The sequence below is a fragment of the Carcharodon carcharias genome (genome assembly GCF_017639515.1).
Source record: "Carcharodon carcharias isolate sCarCar2 chromosome 37 unlocalized genomic scaffold, sCarCar2.pri SUPER_37_unloc_1, whole genome shotgun sequence".
Classification (NCBI taxonomy): domain Eukaryota; kingdom Metazoa; phylum Chordata; class Chondrichthyes; order Lamniformes; family Lamnidae; genus Carcharodon; species Carcharodon carcharias.
Genome location: NW_024470758.1, coordinates 3,015,184 through 3,038,949, shown reverse-complemented (window position 1 = coordinate 3,038,949; position 23,766 = coordinate 3,015,184). Strand labels below are relative to the sequence as shown.

Below are 23,766 nucleotides of genomic sequence, written 5' to 3'. Positions count from 1 at the left end.
ACGTTTTGAAAGGGACACTGGTGCACCCTGGCAACAGAATTACCATATATGTCATAATCACCCTGTGTAACACACTGGTCCTTCTGAAACAATACATCATCTGACACTGAGCAGTGTCCTGGGTTTTTCTGCCAGTGTTCGATAAAGCCAAATCAGAATGGTGCTATCTGAATAATCAGATTCCTGCCTTATTTAACGAAAGCAAAATACTGGAGCTCGGAAACAAAGACACAAAAAGTGCTGGAAAAGCTCGCCCGTGTCTAGCAGCATCTGTGGAGAGAGAAACAGTTAACGTTTCAAATCCAGTGTGACTCTTCGGAATTGATGGGGATGGGGTAGAAATATGATGGGTTTTATGCTTTTGAAAAAAGGGGGAGGGTCAGGTGGAACAAAAAGGAAAGGTCAGGGATGGGTTAGAGGGCAGACATGATTAAACAACAAAGATGTCAAGGAACAAAAGGCAAAGGGATTGCTAACAGTTATAGTAAAGAAACAAAGCCTTGGTCCAAAATAGGTATTAATGGCAGAAAATGTCGGAAAGCAGAACGAGAACAAGATACAGACTGGCATTAGGGGGAAAAAATACAAAATGAAGGACAGACTTCATGGCTTGAAGCCGTTGAGTCCAGCAGGCTGCAGAGTGCTTAATCGGAAGATGAGGCGCTTTTCCTCCTGCCTTATTTAAGTTTATCTTGTCCCCCGCCAGTTGCTGGTGGATTAATGCTCCTGATTTTGCCTTTTCCCTGGAGGGCTCTACCTCCCGAAAGACAATGCATTCTGTTTGTGTGCTGTGTCAACAAACCTTAAATCGCCAGTGCATAATTATTTGATGTGTGCATCCGCTGCACTGATCCATTTGGTGATTGTAAGAACTGGTAAGCGTGGAGAAATAGCTCTGTTCAGCATTTCCTAATATAAAACTTGCATGCACGCACTCAGTTAATACATTCTGCACAGCTTGTAGTTTTTGAAGGTCACACAAAAGCTGAGGACAGAGCCTGATCCATAACAGGCATTCCTCACTTAGTAAGTGGGAAGAGCTGAGAATGGAATTAGGCATTAAGTCCAGGGCGTCAGAATGTAAACTCTCAGACTGAATAGTGATAAAGGAAGCCAAGACCATGAATCGTAGAATGATGCAGCACCGAAGGAGGTTATTCGGCCCATCGTGACTGTGCTGGCTCTTTGGTAAAGCTATCCAATTAGTCTCACTCATCTGCCCTTTCCACATAGCCCACAATCTTTTTTCACTTCCAAGTATTTATCCAATTCCCTTCTGAGTTCCTATTGAATCTGCTTCCGTCGCCCTTTCAGGCAGCACCTTCCAGATCACAACAACTTGCAGTGTCTGCCTGTCATCCATGGTTCTTTTGCCAATTATTTTCAATCTGTGTTCCCTCCGGTTGCTGACCTTCCTGCTGCTGGAAGCAGTTTCTCCTTATTTGCTCAATCAAAACTCTTCATGATTTTGAACGCCTCTATTAAATTTCCCCTTAACCTTCCCTGCTCCAAGGAGAACAATCCCAGCTTCTCCAGTCTCTCTCATCCTTGGTCCCGTTCTGGTAAATCTCCTCCGCACCCTCTCCGAGGCTTTGACATCCTTCCTAAAGTGCGGTGCCCAGAATTGACTACACTGGGGCGGTACTTAATGGGGGTGTCGGGGGTGCGGAGGTTCCGCCCATTGAGAGCTGCAGGCCAGTCAGAGGCCGGCAGCTTTTATCGAACAGAAACGGCGGCAGCTGCCAGTACGGCACCAAACCCGAGGCCTAGGATCGTTGCTGGATCCCAGGCCACAGGCGAGTGATGGCGGGGGTGGAGAAGAGGGCAGCAGGGGCTTTGAATGAGGGACTGCGCCACCCTCCCTCCCCTCCCCAACCCCAACTGCCCAGGAGCACACAAGCAACCCCGTACGGGTTTTCTTTACATGCTTGGCTTGCCGTGTGGTAAACGTGACTCCTGCCCGTTGCTGGGTTAAGCATTAGGGCCTTTAGGTGAGCATTAATCGTCCATTTAAGGGCCTCGATGGGTGGCGGGGGCGGGAAGGCTGTCCACGGGCCTTTCCCACCACTGCCTTAATCGGGGTTGGAGGTGGGAAAGTGACAAGGTCCCCCCCTGCCATCCTTCCGCCTGATTTAATGAACCCCTGCCATCAAACCCACCATGGGGACGGGGATTAAATACCCCCCAACACACTGGCTGAGGCCTGAGTAGTATCTTACAAAGGTTCAGCAAAACCTCCTTGCTTTTGTACTCTATGCCTTCGTTAATAAAGCCGAGAATTCCGTATTCTTTTGCAACAGCCTTCTCATCCTGACCTACAACCTTCAACACTTTGGACATACACCACCCGTCCCCCCTCCCCTCCCCTTCCATCCCAGGTCTCTCCGCTCCAGGTAAATTAGACTGTTTAGTTTATATTGTGCCTCCTCGTTCTTCCTGCTGAAATGCACCACGTCACACTCGTCGCATGAAACTTTACGTGCCATGTGTCTGTTCGTTTCATCGGCCGACAGGACTGGGTTCGCTGTCGTCGTTGTTTCCGGTGCCCTGGCCGATGCTGGGTGGTCTGTCTGGTTTCATCCCTTATTGACTTGTTTTTAGCGGTTTGATACAACTGAGTGGCTTGCTCGGCCATTTCAGAGGGCACTTAAGAGTCAACCACGTTGTTGTGGTTGTGGAGTCACATATAGGCCAGACCAGGTAAGGATGGCAGATTTCCTTCCTTCCCTCAAGGGCATTAGTGAACCCAATGGGTTTTTACAACAATTGACAATGGTTACATCTCAGGTCATCAGTAGACTTTGAAATTATACCTTGGATTCCCAAGTTCAAATTATTAACATATTATCAAAAAATGCAGTGATCGTAATACTGAGCCTCTGGGAAACACCATTCTCTACTTCCCTCTAACGACAAAGACTTGCATTTATATAACTCCTTTAACCTAGTTAAAAAGTCCCAAGATGCTTCACAGGAGCGTTTAGCAAGCAAAAGACCAGAAGGCATAGGAGCAGAAGTAGGCCATTCGGCCCATCGATCTGCTCTGCCATTCAATAAGATCATGGCTGATCTGCTGATTCTCAACTCCACTTTCCTGCCTTTTCCCCATAACCCTTGATTCCCTGACTGATTAAAAATCTGTCTATCTCAACCTTGAATATACTTAACGACCCAGCCTCTACAGCTCTCTATGGTAAAGAAATCCACAGATTAACAACCCTCTGAGAGAAGAAATTCCTCCTCATCTCTGTCTTAACTGGGTGACCCCTCACTCTGAGGTTATGTCCTCTGGTCCTAGACTCTCCCACAAGGGGAAACAACCTCTCAGCATCTACCCTGTCAAACACCCTAAGAATCCTATATGTTTCAATAAGGTCACCTCTCATTTTTCTAAACTCCAATGAGTACAGTCCCAAACTACTCAACCGCTCCTCATAAGAAAATCCCTCCATACCTAGGATCGACCTAGTGAACCTTCTCTGGACTGCCTACAATGCCAGTCTATCTTTCCTTAGATAAGGGGATCAAAACTGTTCACAGGTGTGGTCTAACTAGTGCCTTGTATAGTTTTAGCAAGACTTCCCTATTTTTATACTCCATTCCCTTTGAAATAAAGGCCAACATCCCATTTACCTTCCGTCTTACCTTCTGAACTTGTCTGCTAGCCTTTTGTGATTCATACATGAGGACTCCCACATCCCACTGTGCTGCAGCCTTCCTCCGGTTAAGTAATATTCAGCTCCTCTATTCTTCCTGCCAAAGTGTATAACCTCACATTTTCCCACATTATATTCCATCTGCCAAGTTTTTGCCTACTCACTTAACCTGTAGACTCTTTGTGTCACCCTCACCACTTGCCTTCCCACCTATTTTTGTGTCTGTAAACTTGGCGGTAGTACATTCACTTCCTTCATCCAAGTCATTCATATATGTTGTAAATAATTGTGGCCCCAGCACCGAACCCTATGGCACTCCACTAGTTACAGATGCCAACCTGAAAATGCCTCACTTATCCCAACTCTCTGTCTTCTGTTAGTTAGCCAATCCTCTATCCATGCTAATATACCACCCCAAGACCATGGACTCATACCTTAAGTAGCCTTATGTGCAGTACCTTATCGAAAGCCTTTTGGAAATCCAAATATATTACATCCACTGGTTCCCCTTTGTATATCCTGCTTGTTCCCTCCTCAAAGACTTCTAATAAATTTGTCTGACATGATTTCCCCTTCATGAGGACATGCTGACTCTGCTTGATTATATTATGCATTTCTAAATGCTCTGCTATTTTATCTTTTATAATAGACTCTAACATTTTCCCAATGAGGGATGTTAAGCTAACTGGCCTATAGTTACCTGTTTTTTGTCTCCCTTTTTGAATAAGGATTGGCAGTTTTCCAATCCTCTGGGACTTTTCCAGAATCTAAGGATTCTTGAAAGATTACTACCAGTACATCCACTATCTCTGTGGCTACTTCCTTAATACCCTAGGATGCAACCCATCAGGTCCAGGGGACTTATCGGCCTTTAGCCCTATTAGTTTCTCCAGTACTTTTTCTCTAGTGGTAGTTATTGTATTTATTTCCTCCCCTCCTTTTGCCCCATGATTATTTAGTATTTTTGCAATGCTATTAGTGTCTTCTACTGTGAAGACTGATGCAAAGTATTTATTCAACTCCTCTGCCATTTCCTGGTTCCCCATTATTATTTCCCCAGCCTCATTCTCCAAGGGGCCTACGTTGGCTTTGGCCTCTCTTCCTATTTATATATTTAAAGAAGATCTTACTGTCCGTTTTATATTACTTGTTAGTTTACCCTCAAAGTTTACTTTCTCCCTCTTAATTATGTTTTTTCTGACCCAAGTTTCTCACTCTCAAACTGAATGTTAAATTCTACCATGTTATGGTCACTGTTTCCTGGGGGATCCTTTACTCTTAGATCACTTATTAAACCTGCCTTAAAATTTGACAATGCGCCATAGAAGGAGATACGAGGACACAAAGCTTGGTTAAAGAGGTGGGGTTTAAGAAGTGTCTTAAAGGAAGGAGTGGCGGTGAGGTTTAGGGTGGGAGTTCCTGCGTTTATAGGCCCAGGCAGCTGAAAACCCAGCTGCCAACAGGATTAAAACTGGACGTGTGCACGAGGCCAGAATTGGAGGAGGGTGGAGATCTTTGTAAGAGGAGATTTCAGAAATAGGGGAGGGTGAGGGCATGGAGGGATTTGAAAACAAGGATGAGAATTTTAAAATTGAAGCATTGTCCAACAAGGAATCCAGCAAGATGTAGACCAGCAAGTGCAGGGGTATCTGAGAAACAAAAGTTCGCTGCTACTCTCTGTTCCCCGTCCCTTGGCCAATTTTGTATCCACGTTGCTACTGCCCCTTTAATACCATGAGCATTTTACCAACAGGTCTACATGTGGTGCTTGTCAAGCACCTTTTGGAAATTCATGTACACATCAACTATCCAGCCTCATCAACCCTCTCCATCACTTCATCAGAGAGCTCAACCAAATCAGTCAAACACGATCTTATGTCTGTCAAGTCGGTCAAACTAGACTTAAGAAAGGATATAATTGCATTAGAAGCAATTAAGAATGTTCACTTGACTGATTCCTGGGATCAAGAGATTATGTCATGAGGAAAGGTTGAGCCAGTTAGCCCTCTCCCTGTTGGGGTTTAGAAGAATGAGAGGCGATCTTATTAAAACATGTAAGATCCTGAGGATACTTGGCAGGGTGGATGCTGAAAGGATGTTCCCCCTCGTGGGGGACTCTAGAACTAGTTTAAAAATAAGGGGTCTTCCAGTTAAGCCTAAAATGAGGAGAATCTTTTTTCTCTCGGAGGGACGTTAGTCTGTGGAATTCTGTTCCCCGGTGAGCAGTGAAGGCTGAGTCATTGAATGTATTCAAAATTGAGTTAGATGAAGATTTGATCGACAAGGGAGTCGAAAGTTATAGGGATAAAAACAAAAAAACTGTGGATGCTGGAAATCCAAAACAAAAACAGAATTACCTGGAAAAACTCAGCAGGTCTGGCAGCATCGGCGGTGAAAGAAAAGAGTCGATGTTTCCAGTCCTCGTGACCCTTCCACAGAACAGGTTATAGGGAAGTGGACAGGAACATGGGGTTGAGGCAGCAGTCAGATCAGCCATGATCTCATGGAATGTTGGATCGGGCTTGAAGGGCCGAATGGCCTTCTCCTTCGCCTATTCGTTATGTCCTTGTTCGGATCTTTGCTGGTTTCCATTCATTCGCCCATACTTTGGTAGCAGATTATTGTCTCGAAGAGGTTTCCTGGGCAATCTACTTTGCACACAGCAAGATCCCATAAACAGCACTGCGAGGAATGAACATTGGGCTGAATCTTCCGGTCGGCGTGCGGGGATTGTGGGCCCAAAACGCCGACACGTAAAATGACAAGCGATGAGGTCGGGCGTGTGTCCCAACATCATCGCACATTACCTCGCTATTTCGTCCGGCGGTCATACACCGGCCAAAATGTTCAAAATGTTAACGGCCCGTTACGACCATTAAGAAATCAATTGGAACTGGTTAAGAACGCTGTCCGTCCAACCTTAAGGTTGGGGGTCAGACGAAGAGCCCAAGCAGCCTTCGCGTTTTTCTGGATACCTCATCCACGGGGCAGGATGAGGTTTCCTGAAGCTTTTATAAAATAAGTAAATAAGTTTTTCCAAACTTCACAAACATGTCCTGGCTCAAGTGACACTGCCACATGTAGGGGGCATGTTTAAATAAATTCTTACTTCATTTATTTAAATATTTTATAATCTATTCAAGCTCCCCGAGGCAGCTCTGCCTCAGGGAGATTGCTGGGCTCTTTCACCCGTGTGTCTGTGTTTAATACCGTGTTGTAAATTGATAAATGTTTCATTTAGTTTGACATAAAACCCCTGGAGGCTTGGTGGGTTCACTTCTGAATTCAGTGTTGCCTCTCAAACATACCAGTTGAAAATATAGGTTATGACAGTTGTTTAAAGTTTCCCTCTGGGATTTTAAGTAACTCAGCCTTTACTGAGTGGGTGGGCAAATGGGACCTCTGTTTAAGGTCTTAGACGACTGCATAAACTTACATAGAGTCGACAGTGCAGAAATGGCCATTATTTAGCACAAGTGATCTATGCTGGTCTCTATACGACACAATGGACTTCCTCCTACCACTGACTTCTTCCCACCATGTTTACTTATTCCCGCCTCCTTCATATATGAGTCAGGCCGCCCTCGAACTGGATCGACACCATTTGCTTCATGTGCTATCGTGTGGTGGAGTTCCACATTCTCACCTCCCTCTCTCATGTAAAGAAATTCCTCCTAAATTCTGCATCTTATCTGCTAGTGACTGACTTACAGTAACGCCTCCTTGTTATGGACACGCCCACAGAAGGAAAGGCCTTGCATTTCGATAGCGCCTTCCATCGTCTCAGGACATCCGAAGGCATGCCAATGAAATATAGCAGATGTGTATTATTTGTTATAATGTATTGAACCCGTTCATAAATCTCGCAGCTCTATCAGGTCTCTGCTTATCACAGCATTCGGCCCATCGAGTCCATGCTGGCTTTCTGCAACAGAATCCGGCCAGTCCCATTCCCTGGCTCTATCCCTGTAGACCTGCAAGGTTATTTGCCTCCCATGCCGATCCAATTTCTTATCGAAATCACTGACTGTCTCTGCTTCCACCCGCTCCCATAAGCAGTGAGTTTCAGGATAACATCTGTGTAAAAACTGTTCTCCTTCACATCCTCCCCGCCCCCCCAGCACCCCACATTTCTTACCAAAAACCTTAAATCTGTGTCCCTTAGTCCTTGCACCATCAGCTAATGGGAACAGGTTATCTTGTCTAAATCTGTCATAATCTTGTCCACTCCAATCAAATTGACCCTCAATCTCCTTGGCTCGAAGGAGAACAACCCCAGCTTCTCCAACCTAATCTTGTAGCTAAATTCCCTCATCCCTGGAACCATTCTGTTTTGACGGTGGCACAGTGGTATTGTCACTGGACTAGTATTTCAGAGACCCAGGGTATTGCTCTGGGGACCGTAGTTCGAAATCCCACCACGGGCAGATGGTGAAATTGGAATTCAATAAAAATCTGCAAATGAAAGTCTGATGATGTCCATGAAACAATTGCTGTAAAAACCCATCTGGTTCACCATTGCCCTTTAGGGAAGGAAATCTGCCATTCTTACCTTGTCTTGACTCCAGACCCACAGCAATGTAGTTGACTCTTAACTGCCTTCTGAGTCAAGGACAGTTAGGGATGGGCAATAAATGCTGGCCTGGCCAGCGATGCCCGCATCCCATGACTGAATAAGGCAAACAAAAAATCTCCTCTGTGCCCTCTCAAGGACCCCTACTTAAGTGTGGGTGACTACTCAGCCCCCCCATATGGCTGGAGATAAGAGTCACAGGCCCGCTCAATCTTTATTAGCATCGGTTGCACCCCCTCAATCCTGCTAGCATCCTTGACAATAGTCCTTTCCTCCACTTGCTTTGACAGCAGGGCTCCCTCAGCTGAGGGTGACAACCCCAGATTGCAGGACCTCGCTGTGCGCATGGACTGGGGACTCAGAAGGGAGGGTGCTGCCACTGAGCCAGACTGACACCGACGAGAGGGCCATGTGTTGAATTACTTGACGCAAAGTTACCGACCCTGAGACATTAACTGTTTCTCGCTCCACAGATGCTGCCTGATCTGAGTATTTCCAGCTTTTTATGCTGATAATTCAGATTTCCAGCATCCACAGTATTTTGCTTTTCTATTAGTGCTTATTTGATAATTGGGCTCCAGCCCACTGAAGTTGGCATGTTCTGTTCCTCACCCTTTGTGCTCTCACCTTGCAAAGTTGGGGTGGGGGTGGGGAGGAGAGAGGACAATGGAACAGAACAATGCCGTTGAAGAGCTGCAGGTGGCGCCCTGGAGCCGCGCTCCCCTAGAACCCACGCCCGCACCCCCCTCCCCAATCGCCGCTCTTGCCTCCAAACTCGATTCTTGTTGGCGGTAACCGAAGGGGGCTGGAACAGCCTATCCGCAGCGTGCATGCGCTTTGAGTGACAGGGCAGCCGGCCAATCAGCAGCGGGCGTGTTGGGCGAGCCGCAGCCAATGGGCGCGGGAGGGGCGGGGTTTCAGGCGCGGCTCCGCGGCTGCGCGTGGGATGGGGCTGCTCAGCATCTTGAAGAAAATGAAGCAGAAAGAGCGGGAGGTGCGGCTCCTGATGCTGTATCCTGACCCGGGGGCGGAGGGAGAGGGCTCCGGGATTCGGGACTGGAGGGAGTCGGAGTGGGAGCTGCACCGCCCCGTGCTCCAATTATTTCACACCGCAAAGGCTGGGAATTGCGAGCGGCAGGTAGGCCGCAGGATCAAGGGGGCGGGGTCTGAGGAACCAAAAACTGATGGGGAGGAGTGGGCAGGGTCTGAAGGGGGTGGTCCTGAGGAGTGGGCGGGATCTGAAGGGGTGGTCCTGAGGGGTGGGCGGGGTCTGAAGGTTGTGTCCTGGGAGTGGGTGGGGTCTGAAGGGGAGGCCCTGGGAGTGGGTGGGGTCTGAAGGGGAGGCCCTGGGAGTGGGCGGGGTCTGAAGTTGGTTGTCTTGGGAGGAGTGGGCGTGGTTTGAAGGGGGCGGCCCAGGGCGGAGTGGGTGGGGTTTGAAGGAGGTGACCCTGTGGGGAGTAGGTGGGGTCTGATGGGGTGGGCCTAGGAGGATTGGGTGTGGTCTGAAGGGGGTGGGCCTAGGGGGAGTGGGTGGGGTCTTAAGGGGTTGGGCCTGGGAGGAGTGGGTGTGGTCTTAAAGGGATGGGCCTAGGAGGAGTGGGTGGGGTCTGAAGGGAGTGGGCCTGGGAGGAGTGGGTGTGGTCTAAAGGGGGTGGGCCTGGGAGGAGTGGGTGTGGTCTAAAGGGGGTGGGCCTGGGAGGAGTGGGGTGTTCTGATGGGGTGGGCCTGGGAGGAGTGGGTGTGGTCTAAAGGGGGTGGGCCTGGGAGGAGTGGGGTGTTCTGATGCGGTGGGCCTGGGAGGTATAGGGTGGGCCTGGGAGGAGTGGGTGTGGTCTAAAGGGGTGGGCCTTTGAGGAGTGGGCAGGGTCTGAAGGGAGTGGGCCTGGAAGGAGCGAGTGGGGGCAGGGTCTGGGAGAGGATTGGGTGGGGCTGGTGTCTGAGTGGGTGGAGCCTGAGGGAGGGAAAGGCCTGGGGTGGGGCAGGGGCCTGAGAGAAGTCGGGGGATGTGGGGATGGAACTGGCATTTGGCGTGTGTGTGCCCTTTGGTTGTTGCTCCATCTTTCAGCAGTGGCCCTTTGCCCGTGTGCTGTGTCCTGTCTCTGACAGGGTAACACTGACTGTGAGACATTGCTTCTGTTTCTGGAGCCTGATTCTGGTCTGGCTTAGACTGATGGGTTGGCTGGCGGGTCCTACACTATGAACACCTGTATTTAGGTCCCAGTTGGTGCTAGTTAACCAATCCACATGGACTGCAACAAGATGGACCATGGCCTTTTTTCATGCAGCAAGTCCTGCATTTTGGAGTAACTGGGTTCCGTACCTCAATAAGGAAATGTTGGCCTTTGCGGGGGTGCAGCCTGGATTCACCAGAGTGATCCTGAGGATTGAAGGGTTAAATTACAAGGACAGGTTGCACCGACTAAGCTTGTATTCCCTCAAGTGTAGAAGATTGAGGGGTGATCTAATTGAGGGGTTGATGATTAAAGGGGTCGATAGAGAGAAACTATTTCCTCTGTGGGGAATGGGGGGTGCGGTTTGGGGAGAACAGAACAAGGGGGCAGAACCTTGAGAGCCAGGCTGTACAGGGGTGATGTCAGGAAGCACTTTTTCACACAGAGGGGAGTGGGAATCTGGAACTCTCTCCCCCCGAAAAGCCATGGAGACTGAGGGGTTGTGAAAATTTTAAAATGGACGTTGCTAGATTTTTGTTGGATAAGGCAGGCAGATGGTCTTCAAATACAGATCAGCCACAGGCTAGTGGGGCTGAATGGCCTCATCCAGTTCCCTTGTTCAGGTTTTCTCGGATTCCCTGTTGGTTAAGCAAACAGAGGGAAAAAAAATCCCTTATTATGCCTGCCGAACTAGTTAGGTTTGGGCGTAGGTGTTTGCTCCACACACACACACACGCCTCCTCCTACCTTCCCTCCAAGGGTAACTGCAGGTAGATAGCCCGCTGTCCAACCTATTCGTCTCACGGCGCTGTGCTCAGTCCCTCTGAGCCCCCCGCTACGGCGCAGCTCACCCGGTGACCACCGCCGCTATCGTCATCTGTCAGCGTTGGGGCTTGCCTGAAGGGTTTGTCTGGGATCGAAACCCCCACCCGATGCTGACACCGGGGTCGCGAGACAGGGAAAGCATCAGTTCCCCCCCTCTCCGGCCCCCGTCAACCTTCGCAAGAAGACCAGAGGCGGGGAGAATTGGTTTTCTCCCCTCAGAGGGTTGGGAATCTTCGGAATCCTCTCCTGAGGGGCTGCGGAAGCTCAAATCACTAGGTAGGTTTAAAGTGGCGATTGACAGATTTCTAAAGACCAGTGATGTAAAGGGATATGGGAATAGGGGGGGGAGGGGAAGGCATTGAAGTGGATGATCAGCCAATATATTATTGAAGGGCAGAGCAGGCTAGACGGGCTGAATGGCCTACCGCTCCTATTCCTTTTGTACTAAATGAGCAATTTTGGGCCCCATATCTCAGGAAGGATGTTCTGGCCCTGGAGAGGGTCCAGAGGAGGTTCACGAGAATGATCCCAGGAATGAAAGGCTTAACATATGAGGAACGTTTGAGGACCCTCGGTCTATACTCGATGGAGTTTAGAAGGATGAGGGAGGGATCTGGTTGAAACTCACAGAATACTGAAAGGCCTGGATAGAGTGGACGTGGGGAAGATGTTTCCATTAGTAGGAGAGACTAGGACCCGAGGGCACAGCCTCAGAGTAAAGGGAAGACCTTTTAGAACAGAGATGAGGAGAAACTTCTTTAGCCAGAGAGTGGTGAATCTATGGAATTCATTGCCACAGAAGGCTGTGGAGGCCAGGTCACTGAGTGTATTTAAGACCAAAATAGATAGGTTCTTGATTGGTAAGGGGATCAAAGCTTACGGGGAGAAGGTGGGAGAATGGGGGTTTGAAACTTATCAGCCATGATTGAATGGCGGAGCAGACTCGATGGGCCAAATGGCCTAATTTCTGCTTCTATGTCTTATGGTCTTATGGCACTGGCACTTTATGCTTTTAACGTTTCTGGGCTCCTTAACATGCGTACAGCGGGCTCGACAACGCCGGCAAGACCACCATCCTGAAGAAGTTCAACGGGGAAGACATCGACACCATCTCGCCCACGCTGGGTTTCAACATCAAGACTCTGGAGCACAGAAAGTAAGAGCGATTTGTCCCGTTTCTGAGCAGCAGGGGCGCGGTGAGCTGGACTTGGTTGGCGGGCAGGGTCCGCTACAAACTAGCAGGGGAATGAAGGGAGGCTGTACAGAGAGAAAGCTGGTGAAGAGGCGGCCCCCGGAGACCCCAGCAGCTCCCCCCCACCACCAACACAGAGCACCAATATCTGGCATGGGAAATGGGGTTCAGCACGGGCCAGGCGTTCTCCGAGGAGGAACCCTTGCCCTGTGTTTTTGTCACTCACAGCAATGTTGCATCTCTGGAGCCGAGCGGGAGAGCTTGCGTGCGATTCAGAGTCTGTATCATCGATATAAGGAGGGGAGAGCTGCCTCCTGGAGGAACAGCACCTCATCTTCCGACTAGGCACTTTACAGCCTTCCGGACTGAATATTGAGTTCAACAACTTTAGATCATGAACTCTCTTACTTCATTTATTTAAATGTTTTATAATCTATTCAAGCTCCCTGAGGCAGCTCTGCCTCAGGGAGATTGCTGCGCTCTTTCACCCGTGTGTCTGTGTTTAATACCGTGTTGTAAATTGATAAATGTTTCATTTAGTTTGACATGAAACCCCTGGAGGCTTGGTGGGTTCACTTCTGAATTCAGTGTTGCCTCTCAAACATACCAGTTGAAAATATAGGTTATGACAGTTGTTTAAAGTTTCCCTCTGGGATTTTAAGTAACTCAGCCTTTACTGAGTGAGTGGGCAAATGGGACCTCTGTTTAAGGTCTTAGATGACTGCATAAACTTACATAGAGTCGACAGTGCAGAAATGGCCATTATTTAGCACAAGTGATCTATGCTGGTCTCTATACGACACAATGGACTTCCTCCTACCACTGACCTCTTCCCACTGTGTTTACTTATTCCCGCCTCCTTCATGTATGAGTCAGGCCGCCCTTGAACTGCATCAACACCATTTGCTTCATGTGCTATCGTGTGGTGGAGTTCCACATTCTCACCTCCCTCTTTCACGTAAAGAAATTCCTCCTAAATTCTGCATCTTATCTGCTAGTGACTGACTTTCAGTAACGTCTCCTTGTTATGGACGCGCCCACAGAAGGAAAGGCCTTGCATTTCGATAGCGCCTTCCATCGTCTCAGGACATCTGAAAGCAAGCCAATGAAATATAGCAGATGTATGTTATTTGTTATAACGTATTGAACCCGTTCATAAATCTCGCAGCTCTATCAGGTCTCTGCTTATCACAGCATTCGGCCCATCGAGTCCATGCTGGCTTTCTGCAACAGAATCCGGTCAGTCCCATTCCCTGGCTCTATCCCTGTAGACCTGCAAGGTTATTTGCCTCCCATGCCGATCCAATTTCTTATCGAAATCACTGACTGTCTCTGCTTCCACCCGCTCCCATAAGCAGTGAGTTCCAGGATAAAATCTGTGTAAAAACTGTTCTCATTCACATCCTCCCCGCCCCCCCAACCCCAGCACCCCACGTTTCTTACCGAAAACCTTAAATCTGTGTCCCTTAGTCCTTGCACCATCAGCTAATGGGAACAGCTTATCTTGTCTAAATCTGTCATAATCTTGTCCACCCCAATCAAATTGACCCTCAATCTCCTTGGCTCGAAGGAGAACAACCCCAGCTTCTCCAGCCTATTCTTGCAGCTAAACTCCCTCATCCCTGGAACCATTCTGTTTTGACGGTGGCACAGCCTTCCGGACTGAATATTGAGTTCAACAACTTTAGATCATGAACTCTCTCCTCCATCCCCACACCCTTTCCGTTTTTTTCCACCTCCTTTTTGTTTTTTCCAATAATTTATATAGATTTGTCTTTTCCCACCTATTTCCATTATTTTTAAATGCATTTCCACCCATTGTTTATCTATACCTTTTAAGCCCTTTTAGTATTTCTTCACCCCACCCCCCACTAGGGCTATCTGTACCTTGTCTGTCCTGCTTTCTACCCTTAATTAGCACATTCCTTTAGATAATATCACCACCTTCAACACCTCTTTGTCCTTTTGTCTGTGACATCTTTTGGTTATCTCCATATATCAATGGCTGCTTGTCCCAACAACCACCCCCCCTCAACCCAAACCAGCTTATATTTCACCCCTTTCCTATTTTTATTTAGTTCTGTTGAAGGGTCATGAGGACTCGAAACGTCAACTGCGCTCTCCTCCAACGATGCCGCCAGACCTGCTGAGTTTTTCCAGGTATTTCTGTTTCTGTTTTTGTTTTGGATTTCCAGCATCCGCAGTTTTTTGTTTTTATCCCATCAGTTTGTGTTTGATTGAAGGGCCAATCCCAGCCTGGGAACAGCCCCTAGAGGCAGCGGGGCCATTTTCGGGGTTTTGTTGGGGGAGGGTGGAGGGTTCCCGATGCTGCCTCTTGTGACAAGATTCTCTTTCTCTCCCCACCCCCCCGCCCCAAAGTTTCAAACTGAATATCTGGGATGTAGGAGGCCAGAAGTCACTGCGGTCCTACTGGAGGAACTACTTTGAGAGCACAGACGGGCTGATCTGGGTGGTGGACAGTGCTGATCGACTCCGACTGGAGGACTGCAAGCGAGAGCTCTCCGTGCTGCTCCAGGAAGAGGTAAAAGCCGGAGAATCGGGCACGGGGAAATCGAAGATCGCGCAGAACCCAGCCTGCTGCATCTTCAGAAGGTGTTGAGAAAACAGCCCGAGCTCACCTTTACTCAGCCCGCTGGTGAACTTACAGGGTACACTGCGGTCTGTCTCCAGCCCCAATTCACGGGCCTGACTCCATTATCTAGGCCAAAACTCCCTAGTATAATACTCAGAGAGTGCTGCAGTGCCGAGGGTCAGTACTAAGGGAGTGCTGCACTGTTGGAGAGTCAGTGCTGAGGGAGCACTGCACTGTCGGCGGGTCAGTGCTGAGGGAGCGCTGCACTGTCGGCGGGTCAGTGCTGAGGGAGCGCTGCCCTGTCGGCGGGTCAGTGCTGAGGGAGCGCTGCCCTGTCGGCGGGTCGCTTGCTGAGGGAGCGCTGCCCTGTCGGCGGGTCGGTGCTGAGGGAGCGCTGCACTGTCGGAGGGTCGGTAGTGAGGGAGCGCTGCGCTGTCGGAGGATCGGTAGTGAGGGAGCGCTGCGCTGTCGGAGGGTCGGTACTGAGGGCGCGCTGCGCTGTCGGAGGGTCGGTACTGAGGGCGCGCTGCGCTGTCGGAGGGTCGGTACTGAGGGCGCGCTGCGCTGTCGGAGGGTCGGTACTGAGGGCGCGCTGCGCTGTCGGAGGGTCGGTACTGAGGGCGCGCTGCGCTGTCGGAGGGTCGGTACTGAGGGCGCGCTGCGCTGTCGGAGGGTCGGGACTGAGGGCGCGCTGCGCTGTCGGAGGGTCGGGACTGAGGGCGCGCTGCGCTGTCGGAGGGTCGGTACTGAGGGCGCGCTGCGCTGTCGGAGGGTCGGTACTGAGGGCGCGCTGCGCTGTCGGAGGGTCGGTACTGAGGGCGCGCTGCGCTGTCGGAGGGTCGGTACTGAGGGCGCGCTGCGCTGTCGGAGGGTCGGTACTGAGGGCGCGCTGCGCTGTCGGAGGGTCAGTACTGAGGGAGCGCTGCGCTGTCGGAGGGTCAGTACTGAGGGAGCGCTGCGCTGTCGGAGGGTCAGTACTGAGGGAGCGCTGCGCTGTCGGAGGGTCAGTACTGAGGGAGCGCTGCGCTGTCGGAGGGTCAGTACTGAGGGAGCGCTGCGCTGTCGGAGGGTCAGTACTGAGGGAGCGCTGCACAGTCAGAGATGCGGTATTTCAAATGAGGCATCAAACCGAGACCCCGTCTGTCCCCTCAGGTGGATAATAATGATCCCATGGTCACTATTGGAAGAGGAGCCGAGGTGGTGGGGCAAGTTCTGTGACGATTGGTGTCTTTGGGGGCTTGCTGTGCGTAAACTGGCTGATGCCTTTCCTTCATTACAGCAGTGACTACACTTCAAAAAGTGTTTAGTTGGCTGTAAAGCACTTTGTGTCTTCGTGAAAGGCACGGTATAAATGAAAGTCCTTTCACTAAAATTTTAACCCACTGGTTAATGATTTCAAACAATGTACTTGATTCCGAACTCGGGAGAGAGGGGATGTAATCCAGCTCCCTCTGCCGTGTCGTGTCAGCACATCCTGTGTCTGTGTGCTGTGAAAGGGGCAGTGTGCGCTGCTGGTACAAGCGTGTCAAAAACAGTCCGAGAAATGTTGGCATTGAGTTGGACAGTCACCTGGGCGAGCACTTGGGCTGCTGGGGTTGGTCTCAGTACCCCTGGTTTGGTGATGGCAGGGAGAGGGCATCAGCTTACGTCCATTCTCTTGATGGCTTGTAGCTCGTGCGCCCGTGCGTGACGATCAGTCTTCGAGCGAGCGCAGAATCCGAGCTGGGTCGTGATGCCTTTCACTAATACTGAGACCCCTGGTGAAGAATAGCTACCTGGCTGGACTGTGGAAGGGCCTGCCCTCTCCTGTGGAACTCTCCGCCCCACCCTCTTGTTTACGTGTACGGTGTGGGGGTGGGGGGGAGGTGGTGAATGATACCAGGGTAAAATATGGTTTAAAAACGCACTGCAATATATGTTCTCCTCCTCTTCCAGCGCCTGGCAGGAGCGACACTCCTGGTGTTTGCCAACAAACAGGATCTACCCGGAGCTCTGACCTCGGATGCAATTAAAGACGTAAGAACCCATTTCGGTACCTATTGTGTGCTTGCCTCTAACTTCCAGGGAACGGATCTGGTGGCCTTTGAGCAGGCCAAGTGAGTCTTCTTTCTCCGCCCGGATGCATTGTCCCAAATCCCATCAGTCTCGTATCCAGTGCCGTGATCTTTTCAGCCTTGAATTAGCTCTCTTCGTCCTGCTCCTCCTCCTCCTCTTCCTCAGAAGACTGTCCAAAACCCCAGCATCCTCCTTCTGTTCTTCCTTCAGTTTACCTGCAGGACCCGCTCACTCATAGCTGACGATTTGGGTCATTCAAGGACAAAATTCCCATTGGCTTTGCTGTGGCACAAGGAGAATAGGAATCATAGGAACGGGAGGGAGGCCATTCAGCCCCTCAGGCCTGCTCCACTGTTCAGTGGGGTTGTGGCTGATCTGTGACCTAACTCCGAATAACCTTTGCCCCGTGTCCCTTAACACCGTTGGATTACAAAACTTTAAATCTGAGGTTGAGATTTAACCATTGATCCAACATCACTTGCTGTTTGCAGGAGAGAGTTTCCAAACTTCGCCCACCCTTTGTGTGTGGAAGTGTTTCCTAATCTCACTGCCAAAAAATCTGCCTCTCATTTTAAGACTCTGCCCCCTAGTCCTAGATTCCCCCAACCGGCAGCAATAGTTTCTCTCTATCCACCCTATCTGTTCCCCTTCATATCTGGAAAACTTTGATCAAATCTCCCCCCTTAACCTCCTAAATTCCAGAGAATACAACCCCAGTTTGTGTAATCTCTCCTCGTAAATTAACCTGTGGAGTCCAGGTATCATTCTGGTAAATCTACACTGCGCTCCCCCCAACATCACTATATCCTTCCTAAGGTGTGGTACCCACAGCTGCTCCCAGTAACTCCAGGTGCGGCCTAACCAGGGCTTTGTACAGCTGAAGCCTGACTTCTACCCCATTGTGTTCCAGTCCTCCAGATATAAAGGCCAACATCCCACTGGCTTTTTTGATTATTTTCTGTACCTTTCCATGACATCGCAATTATCTGTGTGCCTGGAACCTGTCCTCAAGTCTCTTCGGCCCTCCACTGTTTCTGGCTTTTCACCATTTTGGAAGTCCACCCTGTTCTATTCTTGTTCGGTCCAAAGTGGGTGACCTCACAGTGAAATCCATTTGTCACAATTTTGCCCATTCACTTAATCTACCAATACCTCTTTGTAATTTTAAGCTTCCATCTACCCTGCACACAATGTCACTTATCTTTGTGTCATGGACTAATTTGGATCTGTGATTCTCGATCCCATCATCTAAGTCGTTAATAAACACGGTGAATCGTTGAGGCCCCAACACAGATCCTTGTGAGACATCAGGAGTCACATCTTGCCCATTATTGCCACTCTCTGTATCCTGTCACTCCAAACCAGGTCAATAATTTCCTTTTGATTCCGTGGCGAGGAAGGTGAGTGGATTTGAAATGCTCCTCCAGCCCTACGGCCCTCCAAGGTCTCCGCACTCCTCAAATTCTGGCCTCTTGCTCATCCCCGATTTTAACCGCTCCACCATTGGCGGCAGTTCCTTCAGCTGCCTGGGGGCCCTAAGCTCTGGAATTCCCTCCCTAAATCTCTCCGCCTCTCTCTCCCTCTCCTTTAAGGCACTCCTTAAAACCGACCTGTTGACCGAACTTCTGGCCACCTGTCCCTAATATCTCCGATAATGTGTATGTGGAATGCCAGGGATATTTTATTATGTTAAAGGTGATATATCTTTTTTCAACTCCCCCCTTCCCCCCCCTTGTTCACAGGCCTTAGATCTAGAAAGTATTAAGACCCACCACTGGTGCATCCGAGACTGCAGCGCGGTGACTGGTGAAAACCTGCTGGTTGGAATCGACTGGCTGATGGACGATATCTCCTGCCGAATATTCACCGCGGACTGAGCCCTCCCTCACTGCCGTTTGTACTGCCCGTCACCACAGCACCGCCCCCACCGGTCCCCTTGTAATGGTCATACAGACTGTCTAACACACAGTGTACCTGAGAGACATGAGTACACTGGCATGGTGTAGAGGGAGTTTGAACACTACAAATAATGATCTGAATGCTGGGAGCAGAAAAAATGTTCCACCACTCCTCCCCACCCTCGCTAACATCTTTTGACTTCACAAGCGCAAAACATTCCCATCTGTAAATGTAAATACCTTCCCAGTAACACATGGGGCATAGTGCTGGAAAGGTAGATTGCTACCTTGATAGTCTCTGACCATTATCATGACAAGTACAGTCACTTTCATTTCTGAGCAGTGTTCAGGTCCTAGAAACAATGCAGTAGGATCATCTCCCTCTTTCTTCTCTCTCCCTTGCTTTTTTCTCTCTCTTCCCCTCTCTCTTCTCCCCCTCTCTCTTCTCCCTCCCCTTCTGTCTCTCTGCCTCTCACTCTCCCCTTCTCTCGCTCTCCCCCTCTTTCTCTCCCTCACCTTCCTCTCTCTCTCCCCCACCCTCCCTCTCTCCCCACCTTCCCCTTCTCCCTCCCTCTCTCCCCACCTTCCCCTTCTCCCTCCCTCTCTCCCCACCCTCCCCTTCTCCCTCCCTCTCTCCCCCACCCTCCCCTTCTCCCTCCCTCTCTCCCCCACCCTCCCTCTCTCCCCCATCCTCCCTCTCTCCCCCACCCTCCCCTTCTCCCTCCCTCTTTCCCCCTCCCTCCCCTTCTCCCTCCCTCTTTCCCCCTCCCTCCCCTTCTCCCTCCCTCTTTCCCCCTCCCTCCCCTTCTCCCTCCCTCTTTCCCCCTCCCTCCCCTTCTCCCTCCCTCTTTCCCCCTCCCTCCCCTTCCTCCCTCCCTCTTTCCCCCTCCCTCCCCTTCTCCCTCCCTCTTTCCCCCTCCCTCCCCTTCTCCCTCCCTCTTTCCCCCTCCCTCCCCTTCTCCCTCCCCTTCTCCCTCCCTCTTTCCCCTCCCTCCCTCTTTCCCCTCCCTCCCTCTTTCCCCCTCCCTCCCTCTTTCCCCCTCCCTCCCTCTTTCCCCCTCCCTCCCCTTCTCCCTCCCTCTTTCCCCCTCCCTCTTTCCCCCACACTCCCCTTCTCCCTCCTGTAATCCCTTCCTCTCTCTCTCCCTCCACTTCCATCCCACTCACCCTCTCCTTTCTCTCTGTCACCTGGCCCCTCCCATTATCTCTATATCCCCCTCCCCCATCTCTTTTTGTTCCTTGTGGGTGTGGTGAGTAGGGCCAAGTGACACAATCCATGGTCTTGCCGGGGGTGCTCTCTCTGTTGGTGTTTTTTTTTGCTTTGTGGCTTTGAGCCCAGTTTCCGTGGCAACCATTGGGTGACCCAGACCCACCTCCATAGAGCTGGTGGTCAGAAAGTGGAAAGCCGACTTGGCACCGTATTGTCACTGGTTCATTCTCATTTAAATTATTTTATAACGTGGAACATTAAATTAAAAACGAGAAGTTGAAGTGACCTCTGTGTTGAATCATTTCTATATCGAGTACTTTCTCTCCGGTAACATTGGAACTGCTTCATTCATCCTGTTATGCATTGGCAGAAGCTCTGCACCAATTTCCTTCCCTTACCCTGACTGTTCTTTGGGTTGAGGCACTGTCCTGGACTCCTGTTAGCCCCCTGGACGAAGGTTTCACTCCCACTCCTTTCCATTATCATCCTGCATAAGTTGTCCACCTCTATGGTTACCCTGCCCTCACTGGCACGCATACCCCAAGCTTGATCTGTCCCACTCACCAGCCTCCAAAGTTACTTCTAAAAACAACCTCCAGTTCACCCAGGACTCTGCTACCAGTCTCCCTCCCCGCCACCAACGCTAATTCAGTTTACATTCTGTGGTGTCACCCGGCGTGTCCTGGCCCCAACCATCTTCAGCTGCTTCATCAATGACCTTCCCTCCATCGTAAGGTCAGAAGTAGGAATGTTCGCTGATGATTCGCGACTCCTCAGATACAGAAGCAGACCATGTCCAAATGCAGCAAGACCTGGACAATATCCAGACTTGGGCTGACAAGTGGCAAGTAATATTCATGCCACACAAGTGCCAGGGCATGACCATCTCCAACTACAGAGAATCTAACCATCACCCCTGAACATTCAAAGGCATTACCATTCCTGATTCCCCTCACTATCAATATCCTGGGGGGTTTATCATTGACCAGAAACTGAACTGGGCTCAGCCATATAAATACTGTGGCTACAAGAGCAGGTCAGAGGCTAAGAATCTTGTGGCGAGTAACTCACCTCCTGACTCCCCAAAGCCTGTCTACCATCTACAAGGCACAAAAATCAGGAGTGTGATGGAATACTCTCCACTTGTCTGGGTGAGTGCAGCTCCAACAACACTCAAGAAGCTCAATCTATCTAGGACAAAGCAGCTCCCTTGATTGGCACCAACATTCACTCCCTCCACCACTGATGCACAGTAACAGCAGTATCTACCATTTACTAAATTCAATGCAATAACTCACCAGGACTCCTTTGACAGCATCTTCCAAACCTACAACCACTACCATTTAGAAGGACAAGGGCAGCAGACACATGGGGGCACCACCACCTGGAAGTTCCCCTCCAAGTCACTCGCCATCCTGACTTGGAAATATATTGGCTGTTCCTTCACTGTCGCTGGGTCAAAATCCTGGAACTCCCTCCCTAACAGCAATGTGGGTGGACCTACAGCACATGGACTACAGCGGCTCAAGAAGGCAGCTCACCACCACCTACTCAAGGGGCAATTAGGGATGGGCATTAAATGCTGGGCCCAGCCAGTAACGCCCACACCCTATGAATGAATAAAAAAAGAGCTCAATCAGCACTTTTGCTCTCATCTGAGTCAGAAGATTGCGAGTTCAAACCTAACCTGAGATTTGCACACATAACTGACATGATTGTCTCTGTCGTACCTGTTCTGATGATGCTACTTTCCAAAACAGTTCCTCTGACATGTCTTCCTTCGTCCTTAACCGAGGTTTTCCACCCATGGTGGTTGACAGGGCCCTCAACTGTGCCCTGCCCATCTCCCGCACATCTGCCCTCACACCTTCCCTCCCAGAACCATGATAGGGTCCCCCTTGTCCTCACTTATCACCCCACCAGTCTCTGCATTCAAAGGATCATCCTCCGCCAACTCCAGCATGAAGCCACCACCAAACACATCTTTCCTTCATCCCCCTGGCGGCATTCCATAGGGATTATTCCCTCTGGGACACCCTGGTCCACTCCTCCATCACCCCCTATACCTCAACCCCCTCCCACGGCACCTTACCCTGCAACCGCAGAAGGTGCAGCACCTGCCCCTTTACCTCCCCCCTCCTCACCATCCAAGGGCCCAAACACTCCTTTCAAGTGAAGCAGCATTTCACTTGCACTTCCCTCAACTTAGTCTACGGCATTCGCTGCTCCCAATACGGTCTCCTCTACATTGGAGAGACCAAACACAGACTGGGTGACCGCTTTGCAGAACACCTTCGGTCTGTCCGCAAGCATAACCCAGACCTCCCTGTCCCTTGCCATTTCAACACTCCACCCTGCTCTCATGTCCACATGTCCGCCCTTAGCCTGCTGCAATGTTCCAGTGAAGCTCAACGCAAACTGGAGGAACAGCACCTCATCTTCCGACTAGGCACTTTACAGCCTTCCAGACTTAACATTGAGTTCAACAACTTTAGATCATGAACTCTCTCCTCCATCCCCACCCCCTTTCCGATCCCCCCTTTTTCCAATAATTTATATATATTTTTCTTTTCCCGCCTATTTCCATTATTTTTAAACGTATTTCCATCCATTGTTTTATCTCTACCTTTTAGCCTATTTCGATCCCTTCCCCCCACCCCACCCCCACTAGGGCTATCTGTCACTTGCTCATCCTGCTTTCTACCCTTAATGTCACCATTAGCACATCCTTTAGCTAATATCACCACTGTCAACACCCCTTTGTCCTTTTGTCTATGACATCTTTGGCAATCTCTCCTTTGCCTCCGCCTATCACTGACCCTCTATCCAGCTCTACCTATCCCACCCCCCCTACCAGTTTATATTTCACCTCATTTCTCTGTCATTAGCTCTGTTGAAGAGTCACACGGACTCGAAACGTTAACTGTGTCCCTCTCCGCAGATGCTGTCAGACCTGCTGAGTTTTTCCAGCTATTTCTATTTCTATTTTTGTTTCAGATTTCCAGCATCCACAGTTTTTGGCTTTTATGACTGGCGCCAGGACTGACTCAGTGAGTGGGTGCTGCAGTGTCAGAGGTGCTGTGCCTCAGATGAAACATTAACTCGACACCCCTGTCCACCCTGGCCCTGATGATGACCTGAGCACCGTGTATATCTGTCACCTGACATCATTAAAACTGGTTGCTGGTCACCTTGCTGTTTGTGGGATCTTTGCTGTCTGCAAACTGGCTGCCAAATTTCCTACAACGCCGAGTACACTGAAGTAGTTAATTGGATATGAAAGGCGCTATAGAAATGCAAATCCCTCTCCTCCCCCAACTGGGACGTTGGGTGACCCGGATGATCAGATATGCTGGCACGTGAGAGGGCGGAACAGCGCTCTGCGCCTGCGCCTGCGCCCTCCTTGATTTGGGCGGGGCCGATACCGCGTCTGCGCCCTGGCTGCGGTGCCGGTGCCGGTACTGCGCCTGCGTCGTGCATGCCGTTGGCTGGGCTTGGAGGGCGCACTGGAGGACCTGGGCTGCAGCTGCGCCTGCGCCCGGGCATGCTGTGGGCGGGGCTGATCCTGCGCCCGACACACTGTGGGCGTGGCT

At 50.3% G+C, this 23,766-nt stretch overlaps 1 protein-coding gene across 1 annotated transcript; it reads left to right on the top strand.

Annotated features, from left to right (window-relative positions):
- Positions 1-9,146: 9,146 nt before the first annotated feature.
- arl2 (ADP-ribosylation factor-like 2) lies at positions 9,147-19,468 on the top strand. The gene is made up of 5 exons (XM_041181948.1): positions 9,147-9,240; positions 12,271-12,381; positions 14,797-14,959; positions 16,946-17,026; positions 18,808-19,468. Exons 1-5 carry the CDS (start codon positions 9,176-9,178, stop codon positions 18,940-18,942), a joined length of 555 nt encoding a protein of 184 aa, XP_041037882.1. The 5' UTR covers positions 9,147-9,175; the 3' UTR covers positions 18,943-19,468.
- The last annotated feature ends 4,298 nt before the right edge of the window (positions 19,469-23,766 follow it).